At 44.1% G+C, this 20,305-nt stretch overlaps 1 protein-coding gene across 7 annotated transcripts in view; it reads right to left on the bottom strand.

Annotated features, from left to right (window-relative positions):
- Positions 1 to 2,014: 2,014 nt before the first annotated feature.
- RUBCNL (rubicon like autophagy enhancer) overlaps positions 2,015 to 20,305 on the bottom strand; it is a 76,413-nt gene continuing 58,122 nt past the window's right edge. For all 7 annotated transcript variants that reach the window (XM_059684476.1, XM_059684474.1, XM_059684475.1 and 4 more), the window contains 5 exons: positions 14,915 to 15,153; positions 13,886 to 13,947; positions 5,651 to 5,804; positions 4,599 to 4,689; positions 2,015 to 2,525 (listed from right to left, as the gene is read on the bottom strand). In XM_059684476.1, the coding sequence (XP_059540459.1) occupies positions 2,413 to 2,525; positions 4,599 to 4,689; positions 5,651 to 5,804; positions 13,886 to 13,947; positions 14,915 to 15,153 (659 nt within the window). In that variant the 3' untranslated portion in view covers positions 2,015 to 2,412. The remainder of the gene's footprint in view (positions 2,526 to 4,598; positions 4,690 to 5,650; positions 5,805 to 13,885; positions 13,948 to 14,914; positions 15,154 to 20,305) is intronic.

The raw sequence follows: 20,305 nt of genomic DNA, 5'->3' as shown, positions 1-20,305 counted from the left end.
TCATCTTTAAACACTTGATTTCCAAATAAGGTCACACTTAAGGTACCTGAAGTTATAACTTCAACATTTCTTTTTTGGGGGTCACAATTAACCCATAATAGTATCATTCCATTGTTCTCACCTTCATGTTAAATTGAGACTCAGAGAGTAACTTATACAAAGATATAGGATAGATGGCATAACTCAGTTTTTAATTTGCCTAGACATAATTATACCAATTATTGGATGCCTGCTTGTACTAGGCCTTCTACTGGGTGTTTCTTTTTCATTTCTAATCCTGCATATAGTTATTATCCCAAATTTTATAAGCAGAGATGCGTATTATTTAAGTAGCTTGCCCAGAGTTACATAGGTAGGAAGTAGCAGATCTGAGAATCAATCCAATAATTCTCACCCAATTCAACATACCAGAACATCTTTGGGATATCTCACCCCCCTCACTCCCTTTATACTCTCCCCTGATATAACTCCCTACCTGCAGCTGAGAGTCATGGCTATAAAGAGCAAGTTACTGGAATTTCCCAAGTGAACCGTGTAAAGGCATAAAATGAATCACTGGAATCACAGCACTGCAACTCAATGCCTCACAGTGGGTGACAGTCTGATGAGAAAGACCAAATCTTCATCTTCTTTCTGGCAGCCAAATAAAAGTTGCATGAAAAAACAGTGTAAGGAGTAAATGCCATTAAAGAGCAATATATGTCACACCTAATCACTTCCCTACAGCGTGCTGCATGCGGGCTGAAGCCACTTTTCTGTTCAAACAGGCACCGTACTGGGAAGGAGCCTTTATGACCATGATGGGGAAGAACCTGTCTCAGCCAAATCCATAGAATGGTTATTTAAATTGATTCATTCTTGCTCAAAATAAAGAAATCAAAAGCATCACTTCCTGAGAGGTGCTGTGCACTCTTCCTCAACATCAAAGTTGTGCCATACACACACTCATCAGTGCTTCATAGACACAGCACCAGAAAGCAGAGACCTTCAAGCAAAGCATGAGTCACAGCAATGTCCTCAAATCAGTGCAAGGCAATGTGAGAAACCACTCAGCCCAATGCCACTCACTGAGATTGGAGCAAAACTTACAAGTTAAAGTTGTTTTTGCTCATATTACCTCTAAAGGATACCACAGAAGTAGGGAGTAGGAACACGGCTCTGGAGGCAGGCCAAGTAAAATGCCAATCCCACCTCTACCATGCACTACTCATAGGGCCCTAGTGCGTTATTTCTCTTTTTGAAGCCTCAGTTTCCTTATTGCAAAATGGAGATATTGACATGAACCTCATAGAGCTGTTATAAGGAATGTCAGCATTCCACTCTGACCCTTGATTCCTAACATAGAATATAAGCTCTGGGTAAGAATAAAATATTTTTTAGTTTTTTATTTATCTTATCCCATGTGACAATATTTCTTTTTAAAAGAGACATGGCTTAAATAATAAATGGGAGCAGAGAGCTGGCAGAAGTATCAGGATGGGAAAACAAGTGACAGGATGAGAAAACACCACATTGATAGGAGATACTAATTTCTTTCATGTGCTCAATATTATCCAACTGAATAACACACACACACACACACACACACACACACACACACACAGGACTGGATGGAATTAGGGAACAACTTGTACTACTTTATCACATTGTTATTAGCAATATTTTCCCACACCTTATTTACATCTTCAAATATCTTATGCTCAATTTTATACCTATGAGACAACATCCTAAAGGGCAGGGGTAAGGTTCTACTCACCCATGCATCCCTTGACTGAGTGTGTTGAACAGAGATGACAAAAACAGCTTTTGATTTGAGCCATCTGAAGGAGAGCCATCTAGAGGCAAATGATTCAAACAGCATCTACACAGGCAGTTAAGCAACTCAAACTCATTTTGAAATAGATGTAACTGCACAAGTAATGTGTACTCTCTATGCAAACCCTGAAATAAAGTTTGTAAGACTGATACAATACAAAATGGCATTTAAGCCAAAAATAAAGCCTGAGCAAAGAGATTTTTGGTTGTATTTTTAATCAGTGAAAGTACCAATCCATTTCACAAACAGCTTTGCAGGAAGAATGGAGTAATTCATCCTGTCAGTTAAAATTCATAAAAAAATAAACTCCAAAATTAGTAAAATACAACTATTCAAATGCATTATTAGTATAAAAAAACCTCTTAGAATAAACAGTAGCAGTATTTACTTGTAAACAAAACTGCCAGTAACAACCCTTCACTTAATGACAACAAATCTGCATTGTTTTAAAATACTAAAGATATAATAAAGAGAATAGTGACCATTTTTCTTCTTAATATATAATACTCAATATCTAAAATAATGTTATCAATAATAGATACAAATTGGTGTTGTGATAAGGTGTGTTAAACAGTCTTTTTCACAGTACTCGGGCATCATGTCGCTGCAGAGGGCAAACTTTTCAAAATTCTTCTCCTAGCTGTGATCCTTGCACACCGGGGGCACTCAGAGGACTGGAAGCACTGCTTGTGAAAGCAAGCTCTGCACTCTGCAAGCAAGAAGGACAGCCATAAGCAAAGGGGCTATTTTGTTTTCTCACATATGTACACTCATCCTCAGGAGAGAAAGGATCTGAGTCCAGAAACCAGATTCTTCTAAAAATAAATCAGGCAGATTGAAACTCAGAGGGATTATAAAGTCTCCAACAGGTCATGAACATTGACCTCTGAGGGCCTGATGAGTGGATGCTGCCGTGCCCCCCAGATCTGCCCAAGGGACATTCCCCCAGCTGCTGAGAGTATTGTTAGCCAACGGCTCAGGAGGTGGTGTCCCTTCCCTGGAAATGGCCCTAATGGGAGAGAGCTGCCTTGCTCAAGGTCATGTCCCCTTTTTAGCACCAGCCTGTTGGGTGATTGACTGGTCAATGTGGGTTTTAAAGACTTGGATGGCCCCTTTTCCTCAATTTGAAACAATGCTGAAGGCCATTCCTGCTTCAGAGCTCCCTGTGAGATGTGCTGAGCTTCACTGCATCCACATCACAGCTCAGCTTCTCCCTCTACCCAATCCTGCTGTCATCACCCCCATGGGTGTTGAGCCTAAGAATGTGCCACAGTGAACTTCCTGCATGCAAATCCCTGCCTCAGAGTTTCTCTGCAGAGAACACTGCCTAATGAGTCAGGGAAACAACACTTGAGTGGTCTAAGAGGAGGGCCTGCTCATATCAAGGGCGAAGGCAGATTTCTTACCACATCTCTCCCATGAAACAGTTTAGAGAACACAGTATTTCCTGGGGCACTAATAGAGTAGAACAAGGATCTGCAAACCTTTTCTGTAAACAGGTAGATAGTAAATGTTTTAGGTCCTGTGGGCCATATGGTCTCCACAACAACTTTTCAACTCTGCCATCCTAGTGCAAATGAAGCCAGAGGTAACACTTCAGTGTTTGGCATGACCACGATCCAACTACAAAATGTGGTGCTGTAGCTTACCCTGGTATAGAAGAATTGGGCACAGGCGAAACTTCCTCTCTTCAAACCCTGTACTAGGAGACATCACCCTTTATCCCTGCTGCACCCAAATACTCCTTCCTGTGCACCCAAAACTTTACTTGCTCCAATTCAACATATAGCACACACCAGCACCATTATAATTTAAAGAAATGTTATTTAGCTATTATTAAACTTAAGCTAATTTTAAAAAATATATATCTTATTGATTTTAGAGAGGAAGGGAGAGGTAGAGAGAGATGGAAATGTCAACAATGAGAGAGAATCACACTCCCTAGTGGGGATTGAGCCCACAACCCGGGCACATGACCTTGAGCAGAATCGAACCTGGGATCCTTCAGTCAAAAGTCTGATGCTCTGTCCGCTGAGCCAAACCAGCCAGGGCAAGCTTAAGCTAATTTTGTGCTTGTGGATGAAAGGGGCCACAAGCTAACCTGACAAGCTCAGGGGAGGCCTGCCTGGCAGTCTTACAGACTCAGAGACTTAAAGTAACCACAAAAGATGGTCTGAAATTAAACTTTCACTAAAAGCAGTTATGGTGGGTAGTCACCTCCTAGGCCTGTATCTTCATTGACAAGGTCAACATTTATCTTAACTAAGCCTATCTGTCTTTTTGCATCTATAATAACATACCCTTTAAAATGTCTAGGTAACTTGTAACTTCCCTTTTCCAGACCCCTTGGGGCACAACCTAATGTGCTGGGCGCCAGGACAGATACCACAAATTCCTTATCATGTTAATTGTTCCTGCACCCACCTAAGTATGTGCCCATGATTTTACTTTTTATCCAATCCCAGGGGTTCCCCTCCCCCCACCCAGCTTTGCTTTCTCCCGCCTCTCTAGTCTGTCACCAATGGATTTCATGTAACCCACCTACGTCCCTTTCCTTTGATTGCAATGTATAAATGCAAATGTAACCCACCAATCTCCAGAGCACTATCTCAGTTCGTTGAGGTTCTGCTTCCTGGCACATGTCAACAGTTTGGCTCAAATAAACTCACAAAAATTCTTTACAGGTTTCAATGGTTTTTACGTTAACATGCTTGTTATTAAATTAATGTTAACTCTGTACTTATTACGTTAATAAGCTTATGTTATTCATTTATTAAGATACCTGAACATCTTCTACACGTTGTGATCTGAAATGGGAAGATGACAGCTGTACTCCGGCAAAATTCACAAATGAAGCCCTTTCCTTGACACAGCTGTAAGAGTCAAAAAGTTAAAATCTTCATTGGTAATGTCTCTTTCGACGGAGAATCTTAGTCACTACTTTTACAGTATTTGATAAGTAGCCATTTTAAATGTCTACAATTCCAGCCTCTGGAAGGAACAAGATGTTATATTCTGCTGCAATGAGCGGATGAGAACAATAAATGTGCATTCATTTTGCATGGAGAAACATCACATTGAGTTGGATTAAGGCACCAGAGCAAGATCATGATTTTAAATATGGACTCTTAAATTATCTAATTTTGTTTCTGATAGCTGCACTGCAATTCTCCAGTCCCTATAGACAAAGAGCTCCTGCTCCACTGGATCCTGAGTTGACATTGCTGTATTTGGCACAGATGGGACAGATGGGAGTCCAGGCAGACCCCAAGCAGGGCTGGGAGCCCAGACTAAGAAGCCTCTTGGCCCAGGCTTGCATCCCAGCCCTGATACTTACTACAGGATTACTTAGACCAATGGTTCTCAACCTGTGGGTCGTGACCCCTTTGGGGATCTAACGACCCTTTCACAGGGGTCGCCTAAGAACATCGGAAAACACATATATAATTACATATTGTTTTTGTGACTAATCACTATGCTTTTATTATGTTCAATTTGTAACAATGAAAATACATCCTGCATATCAGATATTTACATTACGATTCATAACAGCAAAATTACAGTTATGAAGTAGCAACAAAAATAATTTTATGGTTGGGGGTCACCACAACATGAGGAACTGTATTAAAGGGTCGCAGCATTAGGAAGATTGAGAACCACTGACCTAGACTCTTTTAACAGCTGTGAACCTTATTTTTCCCATCTGGAAAGGGTATTACCAGCATTTTCTTCAGGATTTGTAAAAGTTAAATGATATAAAGTGTAGAACACCTAGCACAGGCCCTGATGCACCAGAGACAGCTCAGGGACACACCTGCCCCCTGTGAACCTCACCTCACAGCTGGCCACGTGGGCAAGGGAAGCGTTCAGAATGTCCTTGAGCGAGGGTGCCAGCAGCCCTTTCTTGACCCTGACCAGGTCCTCCAGGGAGAACAGGTAGAGCTCATCGGTCAAATGTCTGGGCACCTGCTCAAACTCTTTCAATGCACTGCCAGAGAGAAAAAAAGAGGATTCAAGAACCCACCCACACAGGCTGGGGGAGAGGAAGGAAAGGGGTGAGCAGGTAATTGTTTTCTCCTGGCATTCACAATTACTTTTTAACTCAATTTTTTAAAAGAGCCCCAAGAACAAGTTAACCTTACTCATTCAACATATTAGATTTTGCAAGTTCACTTGGAAGCCAAGGTAAAATCCCATACTGTTTTCAAAAAAACTGAACCAGCAGAGAAATGTGCTTCTTGCAGACTGACCAAGCAAAAGAAAATTGACTGTTATTTCAAGTCTTAAAACTGTGTACTGGGATAAAAGTCACTATCTTACTGATTCCAGCTCAATTTCAAGTCTGTCACTGACAGCTGCCCCAGATGGCAGAAAAATAACTGCTCAGGCATATAACTCCCAAATCCTTGAGTTCAAAACTGAGCTGAAGACTATCCATCTGTGAGCTGGTCACAGCACGTGGATGCACCAAGGGCATTCCAAACTGAACCAAACCTTCTCCGAACCCCCTGGGCCTCCTCCTAAATTCCCTAAATCAGTGATGAGAAGCATCACCACTCACTGCATTCCCAAGGCAGCCACTGTGTACCCTGGACCTGAAGCCAAACCATATTTAATTTTCCATCCAGCCTGGGGACTCCCTTAGCCTGCTTCCACTTGCAGCTCAGGCTTTATCTCTGGAAGCCTTGTCTGCTCCCTTCCCTTACAAACAAAATGCTCCTCCGCATTCTCAGGGCTCTGTACATATGTGCCTAAGACAAAATCCAGCAATGGACTATTGTGCCGATTCCCTCCCTGGACTTAACATGAGTCCTGTTGATTTGTTCATCGGAAGCACAGAATGGATATTCAAGAAATTGTTGTAGATGGTAAGAATTGTGGGTATTGTTACATGCTACATACAAGAAAACTGAGGGTCTGAGGCATAATTAACCTGTCACAGCAATGCCATGAGGTAAAGCTCAAACCTAAATGACTACTAAAGACATGCTCCTCCCCAAGAAATTTAATTCAAAAGCAATACATCATCATTAAGTAAAGATTAAAAACTGAAAGAAGCGAGAGAAAAACTAAGATGGCGGCATAGGTAAACACCGGAGATTGCTGCCTAGCACAACCACTTCAAGAATAGAAATAAAAGACGGAACGGACATCATCCAAAACTACAGGAAGGCTGGCTGAGTGGAAATTCTACAACTAGAAGGAAAGAGAAAAGCATACTGAGACTCAGAGGAGGTGTGGTGTGGAAGTACAGAGGAACAGAGGCGCATGCGGAGAGGGCTGGCGACTGAGGACACAGTTATCTTTTTGAATCGGGAGGGAGTCTCAAGCTCTGAGCTCCAGTTCCCGAGGAGTCTCTGGGGACCCAGACTCATACGGGAGAAACTGGACTGTCTGGCACCTGTCGGAACTCGAGGGCAGCTTTCTCTCAGAGGTGCTTGCAGCGATTGCCGGGACCCTGAGAAGTGGGGCCTCTGAGGGCAGCCATAGCTGCTTGCTCTGCCCTGTTGATCCCCTGGGACCCCACCCCACCCAAGCCGAAAGCCACACACGGAGGCTTTTGCATATGAAAGGCCTGGCCCTTTGCAATTTGAGAATTACCTAACAAATTGCAGCTGGCCCAAGGCCCCAGGCAACTTGCATTGCTTCACAACTGGCTCCTGCTGGATAGCCTCAGGCAAAGGCTAGATTAGCACCTCCTTAGAGATCCAGGAGCCAGTGTGCCCAGTGGTCAGAGTGGGACCATCCAGATTGCAGCTCCTCGGATCCATAAAGGACACATTCAGGGGGCAGACTCAGTGAGCACCAAAGCCCCACTGAAGCAAGTATTGCCCTGGAGGGGTATCTCCAGCACAGAAGTTCTCCCACTGTAGACACAGCTGATTCTCACAGCCAATTGGCCTGGAGGTCAATTCTTCCCAGTGATGCCTACAACAATCAAAGCTTAACTACAACAAGACTGTGCACAAAGCCCACAAAGGAGTGCACCAAGAGTGTCCACCTCAGGTAATTGGGGAGGCTGAGCCACTGGGCCCTATAGGACACATAGCACACAAAGCCACTCTGTCAACACAGGGAAGCAGCCAAAATGCGGAGACAAAGAAACAGGACACAAATGACAGAAATGGAGGAAAGCAAACGACTGGATATAGAGTTCAAAACCACACTTTTAAGGTTTTTCAAGAACTTTCTAGGAACCGCTGACAAATATAGTAAGACCCTCAAAAAGACGGGTGAGACCGCCGATAAATGTAGTGAGATCCTCAAGAAATCTAGTGAGACCATCGAGGGTATGAAAAAGGACCAACTAGAAATTAAGCATACAATGACTGAAATAAAGGATATTATGCAGAGTTCCAACAGCAGACTAGAGGATTGCAAGAATCAGGCCAAAGATTTGAAATACTAAGACACAAAAAACACCCAACCGGAAAAGCAAAATGAAAAAAGAATCCAAAAATACGGAGATAGTGTAAGGAGCCTCTGGGACACCTTCAAGCATACCAACATCCGAATTATAGGGGTGCCAGAAGAAGAGAGAGAGCAAGATATTGAAAACCTATTTGAAGGAATAACGACAGAAAACTTCCCCTACCTGGTGAAAGAAATAGACTTACAAGTCCAGGAAGCACAGAAAACCCCAAACAAAAGGAATCCAAAGAGGACCACACCAAGACACATCATCATTAAAATGCCAAGAGCAAAAGACAAAGAGAGTCTCTTAAAAGCAGCAAGAGAAAGACAGTCAGTTACCTACAAGGGAGTACCCATACGACTGTCAGCTGATTTCTCAACAGAAACTTTGCAGGCCAGAAGGGAGTGGCAAGAAATATTCAAAATATTCAATATTCAAAGATGAATGCCAAGAACCTACAACCAAGATTACTTTATCCAGCAAAGCTATCATTCAAAATTGAAGGTCAGATGAAGAGCTTTACAGATAAGGAAAAGCTAAAGGAGTTCATCACCACCAAACCAGTATTATATGAAATGCTGAAAGGTATCCTTTAAGAAGAGGAGGAAGAAGAAGAAGGTAAAGTTACAAATTACAAACAACAAATACACATCTATCAACAAGTGAATCTAAAAATCAAGTGAATGAATAATCTGATGAACAGAATAAACTGGTGATTATAATAGAATCAGGGGCATAGAAAGAGAGTGCACTAACTATTCTTAGGGGGCAAAGGGGTGGGGGGGGATGTGGGAAGAGACTGGACAAAAATCGTGCACCTATGGATGAGGACAGTGCGGGGAGGGGGAGGGGGAGGGCAGAGGGCAGTGGGAACTGGGTGGAGGGGAGCTATGGGGGGAAAAAAGAGAAACAACTGTAATAATCTGAACAATAAAAATTTAATTATTTAAAAAAAACTGAAAGAAGCTTTAAAACAAACAAAAAGATATGTCTCTAATCCTATGATCCTATTACAATCATCTTAACTCTTTAACATACTCTTTTTCCACTTAAAAATCTCTATCTCTGTCAAAAAATTCATGCCTATACCTCTATGGCCATAGCTTCCAGAAATTTCACTTTGAGAAGTTTATCCTAAGGACATACCTATGGATGTGGGCAGAGATTCAGCTAAAACTTAGGTTTCTTTAAAATAACAATTTATTTTTCAATTACAGTGACATTCAATACTATATTAGTTTAAGTATATTAGTATAGCATAGTTATTTATCCCCTGATAAGTCTAGTTTATTTGTTTATTTTGTATTTTAGATTCCACATATAAGTAAAATTATATGGTCTTTGTTTTTCTCTGACTGACTTATTTCACAGTATGAATGTTCCTCAAAAAATTAAAAATAAAACTTCCATATGACCCAGCAATCTCACTTCTGGGTATTTATCTGAAGAAATCCAAACCACTAATTTGAAAATACATATGAATCCCTATGTTCACTGCAGCACTATTTACAATAGCCAAGCTATGAAAGCAACCCAAGTGTCCATCAATAGACAACTGGATAGAGAAGATGTGGTATATATATATATATATATATATATATATATATATATATATATATATATACAATGGAATATTACTTGGCCATAAAAAGAATGGAATCTTACCATTTGTGATAACATGGATGGACCTAGAGGGTATTATGCTAAGTAATTAGTTTTTTAAATAACAAAAGATATAAGAAATATATTTAAATATCTATTAAATATTGTAACTCTATTAGGTTTAATATCTATAAATATATTCAAATCTATTTTATGTAATATTAAGATATTTAAAATCTGTTTGGCTAAAAATCTATCATTAATAGGAAAATACTTAAATTTATCCCAGATCATACTCAAGAATACTATTATACCCAATAAAAGTTTGACATAGCATTCAGGGTGTTTTTAAAAAGCCATTAGTACACCTATGCTCACAGAAACACTATTCACAAAAGGTGAAAGCAACCTGAGATGGATGAATGGACAAACAAATGTGGTATATACATACATTTAGCCTTAAAAAGGAAGGGCATTCTGCTACATGCTATAACTTAGACAGAGCTTGAGGACATCATGGTAAGTAAAATAAGCCAGTCACAAAATACTGTATGACTCCACTTATATATGGTACTTAAGTAGTCAAATTCATAGGTACATAAAGTAGAATGGTTATTGCCGGAGACTTGAGGGGAAGGGTAACTGGGGAGTTATTGTTTAATGGACACAGAATTTCAGTTTTGCAATATGGAAAGAGTTCTGGAGATGGATATTGGTGATGGTTGTACAACAATGTGAATGTACTTAACCCCCTGAACTGTATACTTAAAAAGTGGTTACCGTATGATGGAAAATTTCATGTTATGTTTATTTTACCACAATTTAAAAATAATAAAAAGGCCACTGGCTAGAGTTGTCTCACCCTGACCCATTCTTCTTAAAAAAGTAAATTCACTAATACTGAGCTATAAGGTTTAATAACTCTAAAAAGGTTTACATTCCCAAGGAGAGACATGAGGTAATTACAGTCAGCCCTCTGTATCTGTGGGCTAGGTTTAGCATCCAAGGATTCAACCAAACACAGATAAAAAAAATATTCAGAAAAAATATATACCAGAAAGTTCCAAACTTGAAGTGACCATGCACCAAGAACTACGCTGAGTCCATGTGAATGACATGATGTCCTGCTGTAGCCTATATACAAATATAGGTTATATGCAAATATTATCCTATCTAATAATAGAGAAACATGGTAATTAACCGTAACTTCGCTACCCTTCCCATAGGCTAATCAGCGAGATATGCAAATTAACTGCCAGCCAAGATGGCGGCCGGAAGCCAGGCAGCTGAAGTGAACAGGAGGCTTGCTTGCTCCAGTGACAGAGGAAGCCAACATTCCCTGCCTGCCGCTGCCGGCCTCTGAGCTTCAGTCTAAGAAACAATGTTGCAATTATAGAAGGTAAATAAACCCCAGAAACCTGCTTTCAGCCGTCAGAGCTGGAGCTAGCAGGACCGCAACAGCATTACAATTATAGAACTCAAACAAACCCAGATACCTGCTTTCAGCAGCCGAGGTCTCAGAGCTGGAGCCAAGCCTCAGAGCTAAAGCTGGCTCAGCTCCTCACCCAGACTGGCCAGGCACCCCAGTGGGGACCCCCACCCTGAAGGGGGTGTGACCAGCTGCAAACAGCCATCATCCCCTCATCCAGGCTGGCCAGGCACCCCAGTGGGGACCCCCACCCTGATCCGGGACACCCTTCAGGGCAAACCAGCCGGCCCCCACCCGTGCACCAGGCCTCTATCCTATATAATAAAAGGTAATATGCAAACTGACCCTAACAGCAGAACAACTGGGAATGACTGGTCACTATGACACACACTGACCACCAGGGGACAGACGCTCAATGCAGGGGCTTCCCCCTGGTGGTCAGTGCGCTCTCACATGGGAGGAGCTCTGCTCAGCCGCAAGCCAGGCTGATGGCTGCCAGTACAGCAGTGGTGGTGGGAGCCTCTCCTGCCTCCTCAGCAGTGCTAAGGATGTCCGACTGTAGCTTAGGTCTGCTCCCTGCTGGCAAGTGGGCATCCCCCGAGGGCTGCTGGGCTGCCAGAGGGATGTCTTATTGCCATTTTAGGCCCAATCCCCCTGGGAGCGGGCCTAAGCCAGCAGGTGGTCAGCCCCTGAGGGGTTCCAGACTGCAAGAGGGCACAGGCCAGGCTGAGGGGCCCCCCTTCCCCCCCAAGTGCACAAATTTTTGTGCACCGGGCCTCTAGTCCTATCTAATAAAAGAGAAACATGCAAATTGACCATAACCATGACACCCTTCCCACTGGCTAATCAGCAGGATATGCAAATTAACTGCCAACCAAGATGGCGGCCGACAGCCACGCAGCTGAAGCAAACAGGAGGCTTGCTTGCTCCAGTGACGGAGAAAGCCAACGTTCCAGGCCTGTCGCTGCCGGCCTCTGAGCTGCACTCTAAGCAACTATGTTGCAATTATAAAAGCTAAACAAGCTCCAGAGACCTGCTTTCAGCCAGCTTTGGCCTCAGAGCTTAGAGCTGCAGTGATGGCAACAGAGTTTCAATTATAGAAGCCAATCAAACCTAGAAACCTGCTTTCAGCCCTCAGAGCTGGAGCCGGCTCTCAGCTCCAGTGACAGCTATAGAAGGTAAATAAATCCCAGAATAAAAGAAAAAAGAAATAAAAGGAGAGGCTGGGAGCTTAAGTTGCCCTCCAGCCTGAAAATGGCTCTCAGGCCCTCACCCAGACTGGCCAGGCACCTCAGTGGGGACCCCCACCCTGAAGGGGGTGTGACCAGCTGCAAACAGCCTTCATCCCGTCATCCAGGCTAGCCAGGCACCCCAGTGGGGACCCCCACCCTGATCCGGGACACTTTCAGGGCAAACCAGCCGGCCCCCACCCATGCACCAGACCTCTATCCTATACTACAAGCACGGCAGGACAGCGCGAGCTGCCATCCGGGCCCCATGTACAGCCCTGGGCAGCGAGGCATAAGCCCCGCCCCCAGCCGGGACCCCTGTGTGCCACCTGAGCCCCCAGCCAGGACCCCCCTGCCGCCTAAGCCCTGCACTGCTAAGCCCCACACCCTATGACTTTTGGAGATCAGGAAAGTGCCGCTGGGCCCTGGGTCGCTGTGGTGATCCGGCCATCGGTAAGTAGAAAAGTGCGGCCTGTAGGCAGCCCCCAGCTGTGCCTGATCCAGGAGCAGGAAAGCAAGCCCGGCCTGCGGGCAGCCCCCAGATGCGCCTTCTCCCGGGTCACCATGAGGATCCGGGAGCAGGAAAGCAAGTCTGGCCTGCGGGCAGCCCCAAACTTTGCCTGTTCCCCAGTTGCCATGGTGATCTGGGAGCAGGAAAGCAAGCCCAGCCTGCGGGCAGCCCCCAGCTGCACCTTCTCCCCAGTCGCCATGAGGATCTGGGAGCAGGAAAGCAAGCCTGGCCTGTGGGCAGCCCCAAACTTTCCCTGCTCCCCGGTCGCCATGGTGATCCGGGAGCAGGAAAGCAAGCCCGGCCTGTGGGCAGCTCCAAGCTGGGCCTGCTCCCCGGTCGCCATGGCGATCCGGGAGCGAGAAAGCCCAGCTTGCAAGCAGCACCCCCATCCTGGCCATAGCTCAAGGGAAAGTACAACATGCAGTGGAGGCCAGGAGCCTGAGAGATCAACACAGAGGAGCTCCTGCTCCAAGCCTCCGTGGTGTGGCTGGGGTCAGACCCCCAGTGGGGACACACACACACACACACACACACACACACACGGGGCACCTGCTCCAAGCCTCTGCTGCCAGACTGTGGCCATCAGTAGGACATCCACTGAAGGCTCCCGGACTGTGAGAGGGGCAGGCTGGGCTGAGGGAACCCCACCCCCCAGTGCACAAATTTTGTGCACTGGGCCTCTAGTGCCATTTTATAAAAGAGTATTGAGCACTTGATATCCTAGTGTTCCTGGAACCAATCCCCCTCCCAATACTGAAGGAATATGGAGAGGCCCTGTGTATTGGAGGGGCCAAGCCAGGAGGCACATAGAGGATTAGCAAATGTGTGCAAGTTATTATCCTCCCAACTCACATGCCCAGACTGTCCCAGCCAACAGTGGTACCTTTCAGCAAATCTGCAGGTCTTTAATAGCTTCTTGATATGAAATAGCTGCTCCTGGATTTCCTAAAGTCAGAAACAAAATGGGATACTCATTATGTAATAAATAACACCGGAAATGTATGTCAAATTTAAATGTTATTTCTAACCTTGAAATGCTATAACACTATAAAACAAGCTTTTGAAGTAAAGTCTATACAGCAAGAGTTCAAGACTGAGTCCTGAAACTTGCAGAGGCTTCAGGATGGACCTAGTTTTTGTGGATCCTGAAGTTTACATAACATTGGCTTTCTTTAAGAAAAATAAGCAACTATGTATAAAAGAAAAAGATCCTGTCGCTTGCAACAACATGATGAACCTGGAAGACATTAATTAAGCCAGACATAAAAAAAAAAAGGCATGGTCTCACTTGTATGTGGAATCTAAAAATGTTAAGTACATAGAAGCAGAGAGTAGAATGCTGGTTCTCCGGGACAAGGAGGTAGAGGAAATGGGAGCTGTTGGTTAAGGGGCACATTGTTGCAGTTATATAGAATGAATACATCTAGAGGTCTAATGTACAGCATGATGACTATAGTTAACAATACTGTATTGAATATTGGAAATTTGTTAACATTAGATTCCAGGTGCTCTCACCACACACACACACACACACACACACACACACACACACACACAAATACATAAAGGTAACTGTGTGAGGAGATGGATATGTTGAGTAGTAATCATTTTACTATGTGTAACAAGTCATGTTGTTCACTCAAACATATACAATTTTATTTAAAAGTAATAAAATTTAAAAGCTATGTGTAGATGCAAAACTATGCATAAATATAAAATTTGACATGGTGCCTTTGCAAGAGCCAGTGCAGGCGAGGGGCCCTGAGGCATAAACTCCATCCACTGGACAACAGTAAACCCGCCCCGCAGAGGGTCTGTCTGAACTGGGTCCCCCGTGACGGCGCAGTGTATATTTGCGGCAGCAGGACCCTTTCAGCCGCTGGCCTGGCTTCCCCCAAAGGTTGCTGCTCACCTTCACTCTGTCCAGCTCCTTGGCCTTCGCATACCGGCTGAGGCTGATGTTCAGCAAATTGAAAATGGGCTGGTGCCATATGCTATCCAGCAGCCATTTGGAGAAATTGCTAACGTAGTACTTCCTGAAGTCCCACATGGTCAGGATCCGCGCAGGGATGCAGGACTCCGCATAGGAGTGGCAGCAGTCGCAGAAATACTTGCCCAGGTATTCGCAGTACCGGAGCCGCTTCATGAACTCTGTGGAGCACACAGGGGATGAGCACCAATCAGCTGATGCTGAAAAGCTACCTTGGTGGCCCCACCTCCCATTTCATGCAAGGCTCCTTGCTGATTGCTGATTACGTGCTGCTAATGCCATACTCAACCTCACAGCAGCTGGGAAAGTGGTGGCAGGGACTGGAGGCCTTAAATCATGGCCATTCATGTGCTTTCCTTTTGTGGAACATATGTTGGAAAAATAGAACCTTCCCAACAACGTACTGCTGAATTTTGAAGATGGGCGGTGTAAACTGCAGTGAGACTTAGGGTCTGCCATCTGGCAGGAGTCCAGACTGGGTCTCTCATTAGCAGAAGGTTAAGGGGTTTTGGAGGTGGGCAAGTCAGAATTTCTTCAGGCTGACATGAGGCCACAGAGAGAAACTCAAAATGGGATTATAGGATACTAGAGGTGCTGGAGACCAAGATCAACAGTAATTGATATAAATGTGAGGAGTCTGGCAGAAGGCTGACTAGGACTCCTTTTGATATTCATAGAGTGAATATCTACATTTTATTGCCTGCTGCTGACTCAATGGCCTAAAGCAAACTCCCCCAACACCTGGCAATCTTACTGTTTGCTAAACATTACCATTGATATGTCTGTTTGCATTCCTAAAGGCAATTGTGTATCCTAGCTAATAAAAGCAGCTGGGAAAGGAGCAACGGGGAGAACTCGACTTCTTTAGTTGAGTTATTCTCTGGTTCCCCCGGTAATTATAAAAATTAATATTCCGTCTTGTGTATAATTTGCACATCAGCCCTCCCTCCAAGTCTTTGAACCCACGAAAGGCATGCTGGCCGTGGACTCTCGCATAGAGGCCTGGTGCACAAAAATTTGTGCACTGGGCAGGGGGGGGAGGGTCCTCAGCTGGGCATATGCCCTCTCACAGGTATGACCACCTACTGGCTTAGGCCCGCTCCCTGGGGGATCGGGCCTAAGCTGGCAGTCAGATATCCCTCTGGCAGCCCGGGAGCCCTCAAGGGATGTCCACTTGCCAGCGGGGAGCAGGCCTAAACTGCAGTCGGACATCCTTAGCGCTGCTGAGGAGGCGAGAGAGGCTCCTGCCATCACCACTATGCTGGCAGCCATCAGCCTGGCTTGTGGCTGAGCAGAGCTCCCGCTGTGGGAGCACACTGACCACCAGGGGGCAGCTCCTGCATTGAGCATATGCCCCCTGGTGGTCAGTGTGTGTCATAGTGACCAGTCATTCCCAGTTGTTCTGCTGTTAGGGTCAATTTGCATATTACCCTTTTATTATATGGGATGGAGGCCTGGTGCACGGGTGGGGGCCAGCTGTTTTGCCCTGAAGGGTGTCCCGGATCAGGGTGGGGGTCCCACTGGGGTGCCTGGCCAGCCTGGCTGAGGGGCTGAAGGCCCTTTTCAGGCTGGTCACACCCCTTTCAGGTTGGGGGTCCCCACTGGGGTGCCTGGCCACCCTGGGTGAGGGACTGATGGCTGTTTGCAGGCTGGTCACACCTCCTTCAGGGTGGAGGTCCCTACTGGGGTGCCTGGCCAGCTTGGGTGAGGGGCTGAGGGCCGTTTTCAGGCTGGCCAGGGCTGCAGGATGGAAGCAGGTATCTGGGATTTATTTATCTTCTATAATTGAAACTTTGTAGCCTTGAGGGGAGCCCAGAGCCAGGGCAGGAGGGAAGCTTGGCTTCCTCCATTGCCGGGGGCACCCCAAGCCTCCTGCTCACTCCAGCTCCGTGGCTGCCACCATCTTTGTGACAGAGCGAGGATTAATTTGCATATTACTCTTTTATTAGATAGGATTATACATATGAAAAGTGCTTTATAAATTACAAAGCACTATATATACATGTTTAAAAAGTAGTATCCAAAGGAATTCCTGGATAAATCAGTGAGAAACAAATGTAAAAATGCACAAAGGATGAGAACAGGCAATACACGAGTGGAGAAATGCATTTAACCAGTAACAATGTGAAAAGCACATCATCTCAGTAATGATCAAAGGCATGCATATTAAAAGACTGAAATACTTGGTTTTGCTTCAGACTGTCACAAATTTAGAGAATCCAGAGCTGCTGAGTCATAGAGAGTGGGCATGCACTCAGGTGTTGACAGGAGCACTACTCCTGAGGACATTTCCATGATATACTTTAATTCTTAACCATGCAACACGAATCCTAATGCTGACATCCAACAGAAATGCTAATGTGCACAAGTGGAGATATAGAATGGTGCTTGTTACAGCATATTTATAATGAAGTGGGGAGCAATCTAAACATCCATAAGAAGCTACTGGCTAAATATATATGGTGCACTCCACAGTGAAATGCAAGAGAGCCTATACAATACATGGAAGAGCACAGGCAGTGAACATTCAGTTACAGGTATGTAGCACATGATCTTGATTTTGTTTTAAAAAATACATGCACAGTCCAAAAAGTTAACAGCGAATACTTCTGGAGGGTAGGTGTAAGGATTTTTGCTTGTTGTACTTTTAATTTGCTGAAATAAACATGCGTTGCTCTTGGAAGCATCTTCAATAAAATATACTGACAAGAAAAAGGTAGAGACTAATGTAACAAATACCTGGGTACCCATCACCCAGCCTTAAGAAAGAAAACAGTGATTCAATTAAGCCTCCTCTGTGCCCCTTCCTCAACAGTACAGTTTAACATGAGCCAAGGTTCATATTTATCATTCACCATTTGACTCCTATTAGTTGGCACATATTGTGAGAATTAAATGAAACAATGATGGCAAAACAGCTCCCACAGTACAGAGCATACTGTAGATTCTGAATATAGTTTCCCTAGAAGGACTTTACAAATAATCAATTCTGAGTGATCACAGAAGCAAACCTTCATTGAACATTTAGTCTTTGTCATGTACTGGCTAAGTCTTACGCATGCCTGTATTTGTGCTTGAACCTCTATGAGGCGAGGACTGATACTTCCCCTATTTTACCAATGAAAGCACAATACAGGGAGGTTAAACCACATGCCAGAGACACAAAACAGTAAGCAGGCAAGCGGGATTCCAACCCAAGTCTGGACTGGGGAAGCGCCAGGTTTTAACCATCATATCCCACTTCCCATCTGCCACATTCCATGGATGGGAAGGACAAAAAACAAATGTCTTTGCACCTGCACAGATTATCCTCAGACCCAGGTCACACTCAGAGTTGACTTTTAAATATAAACAAATAAATACTTGATTCTTATTATCTGTAGTAGTTAATGTTCTGGAAAGTTGCCATGAACACTGAATTGAATACTGAAGCGTTGCTCCTGAGGGAAATACAGGGTTAAGTTCCTGTGAGTCTCTGGGAAAAGTATTTTCATCAACTGCTCAACACATAAATTTGTTTTATGTGTGTTTTTTGTTTAAAGACACATTATTCAATATATTTTGCTGATCCATATCATTCAATTCAGGGCCAAAAGCACTGTGACTTGTTCCTGAAAGAAACATATCTAATGCATACATTTTCTCTGTAAGGCACATCAGCTTTCTTGTGCTTAGGAAAACTAGACAGCACTTTAGCACTATGCTTGAGGGCACTTTAAATAGCAAAACCACCAACAAAAAGTATAAAATATTTTTAAAAGGTACTAAATAGACTGTTGAAAGACCTCGTTTACTGTATGCACTAAAAGAAGAAGGCAAAGCATTGCTTTGTTCAACTTCAGCTGGGAACGTGTGCAACAGGAAACTTAAATTTCAGGCAACTCAAATTTTTCAGTGTTTTGTGCATATCTGTGAATGAGTAAAACATGGTAAGCATTGATTTTGGAGTTACAAATAAATTTTAGGGAGCAAGCAAATTCATAAACAATGGAATTTGTGAATAATGAGGATAATGGTAAGTACAGTGGGGCCTTGACTTACGAGTTTAATTCGTTCTGTGACGGAGCTTGTAACTCAAATTACTCGTATGTCAAATCAAAAAGTGAACGAGTGAGACACGTGATGCTGGGCTGATGTTGTGGCGTTCACTGTGACGTTTGCTGTGCCAACTAGTGGTGGGATATCTGAAGCTGGCTCGTAACCCGAATTTTAGCTCGCAACTCAGACGGCTCGTATCTCGAAAAACTCGTTAGTCGGGACACTCGTAAGTCAAGGCCCCACTGTACATATATATGTACATACACTATTATTTTTTTAAAAAATGTATTTTTATTGATTTCAGAGAGGAAGGGAGAGGCAGAGAGAAATAGAAACAATGATGAGAGAGAATCATTGATCAGCTGTCTTCTGCACACCCCTCTACCGAGGACTGAGCCCACAACCTAGGCATGTGCCCTGACCTGGAATTGAATCGTGACCTCCTGGTTCATAGGTTGATGCTCAACCACTGAGCCATGCTGGCAAGGCCATACACTATTATTAAACTCTTAATTAATTATGTGACATCTCTCTAGGGTTGACAAATTGTTAAAAACTTATTAAGTACCTAATAATTATGTTTGAGTTCTCAAGCTTGAAACTTTGAAAAGTCTATTGTATTGCATCTATCTCCCCACCCTGATTAAAATCTCTGGTGTAGCAGATAATGAGTATTATTTTACTTATGACAGGGTTCCAATACATTTTATACTAAGCTAGAGGCCTGGTGGACCACATTCATGCACGGGGGCGGGGAGAGGGAGGGGGAATCCCCTCAGCCCAGCCTGTGCCCTCTCACAGTCCAGTACCCCTTGGGGTATGTCCCTCTGCCAGCTTAGGTGGACATCCCCCGAGGGGTCCTTAGCACTGCCACGGAGGCTGGAGAGGCTCCCACCACCACCGCCGCTGCGCTCACCAGCTGTGAGCCCGGCTTCTGGAGTGCAGACCACCAGGGGGCAGCTCCTGCATTGAGCATCTGCCCCCTGGTGGTCAGTGAGCATCATAGCGACTGGTCATTCCACCATTCAGTTGATTTGCATATTAGCCTTTTATTATAAAGGATGGGCAAAAAAGGAGGTATACCCTGGCTCTTGTACTCTACATTTCTAATCAAACTTAGCAAGATGGGGAGAAAAAAAAAAGTGCCTATAAATTCTGGATATAATTCATCTTTCCCTAACACCTAAAATACTTATATTTCAATAACCCATCACTCATTCATCAAATTTCATGGAATATATACTAAGCATTATATTATCAATACAGAATAAATTA

This window comes from Myotis daubentonii, chromosome 2 (assembly GCF_963259705.1).
Source record: "Myotis daubentonii chromosome 2, mMyoDau2.1, whole genome shotgun sequence".
Classification (NCBI taxonomy): Eukaryota; Metazoa; Chordata; class Mammalia; order Chiroptera; family Vespertilionidae; genus Myotis; species Myotis daubentonii.
This window is presented reverse-complemented; position numbering and strand designations above follow the sequence as displayed.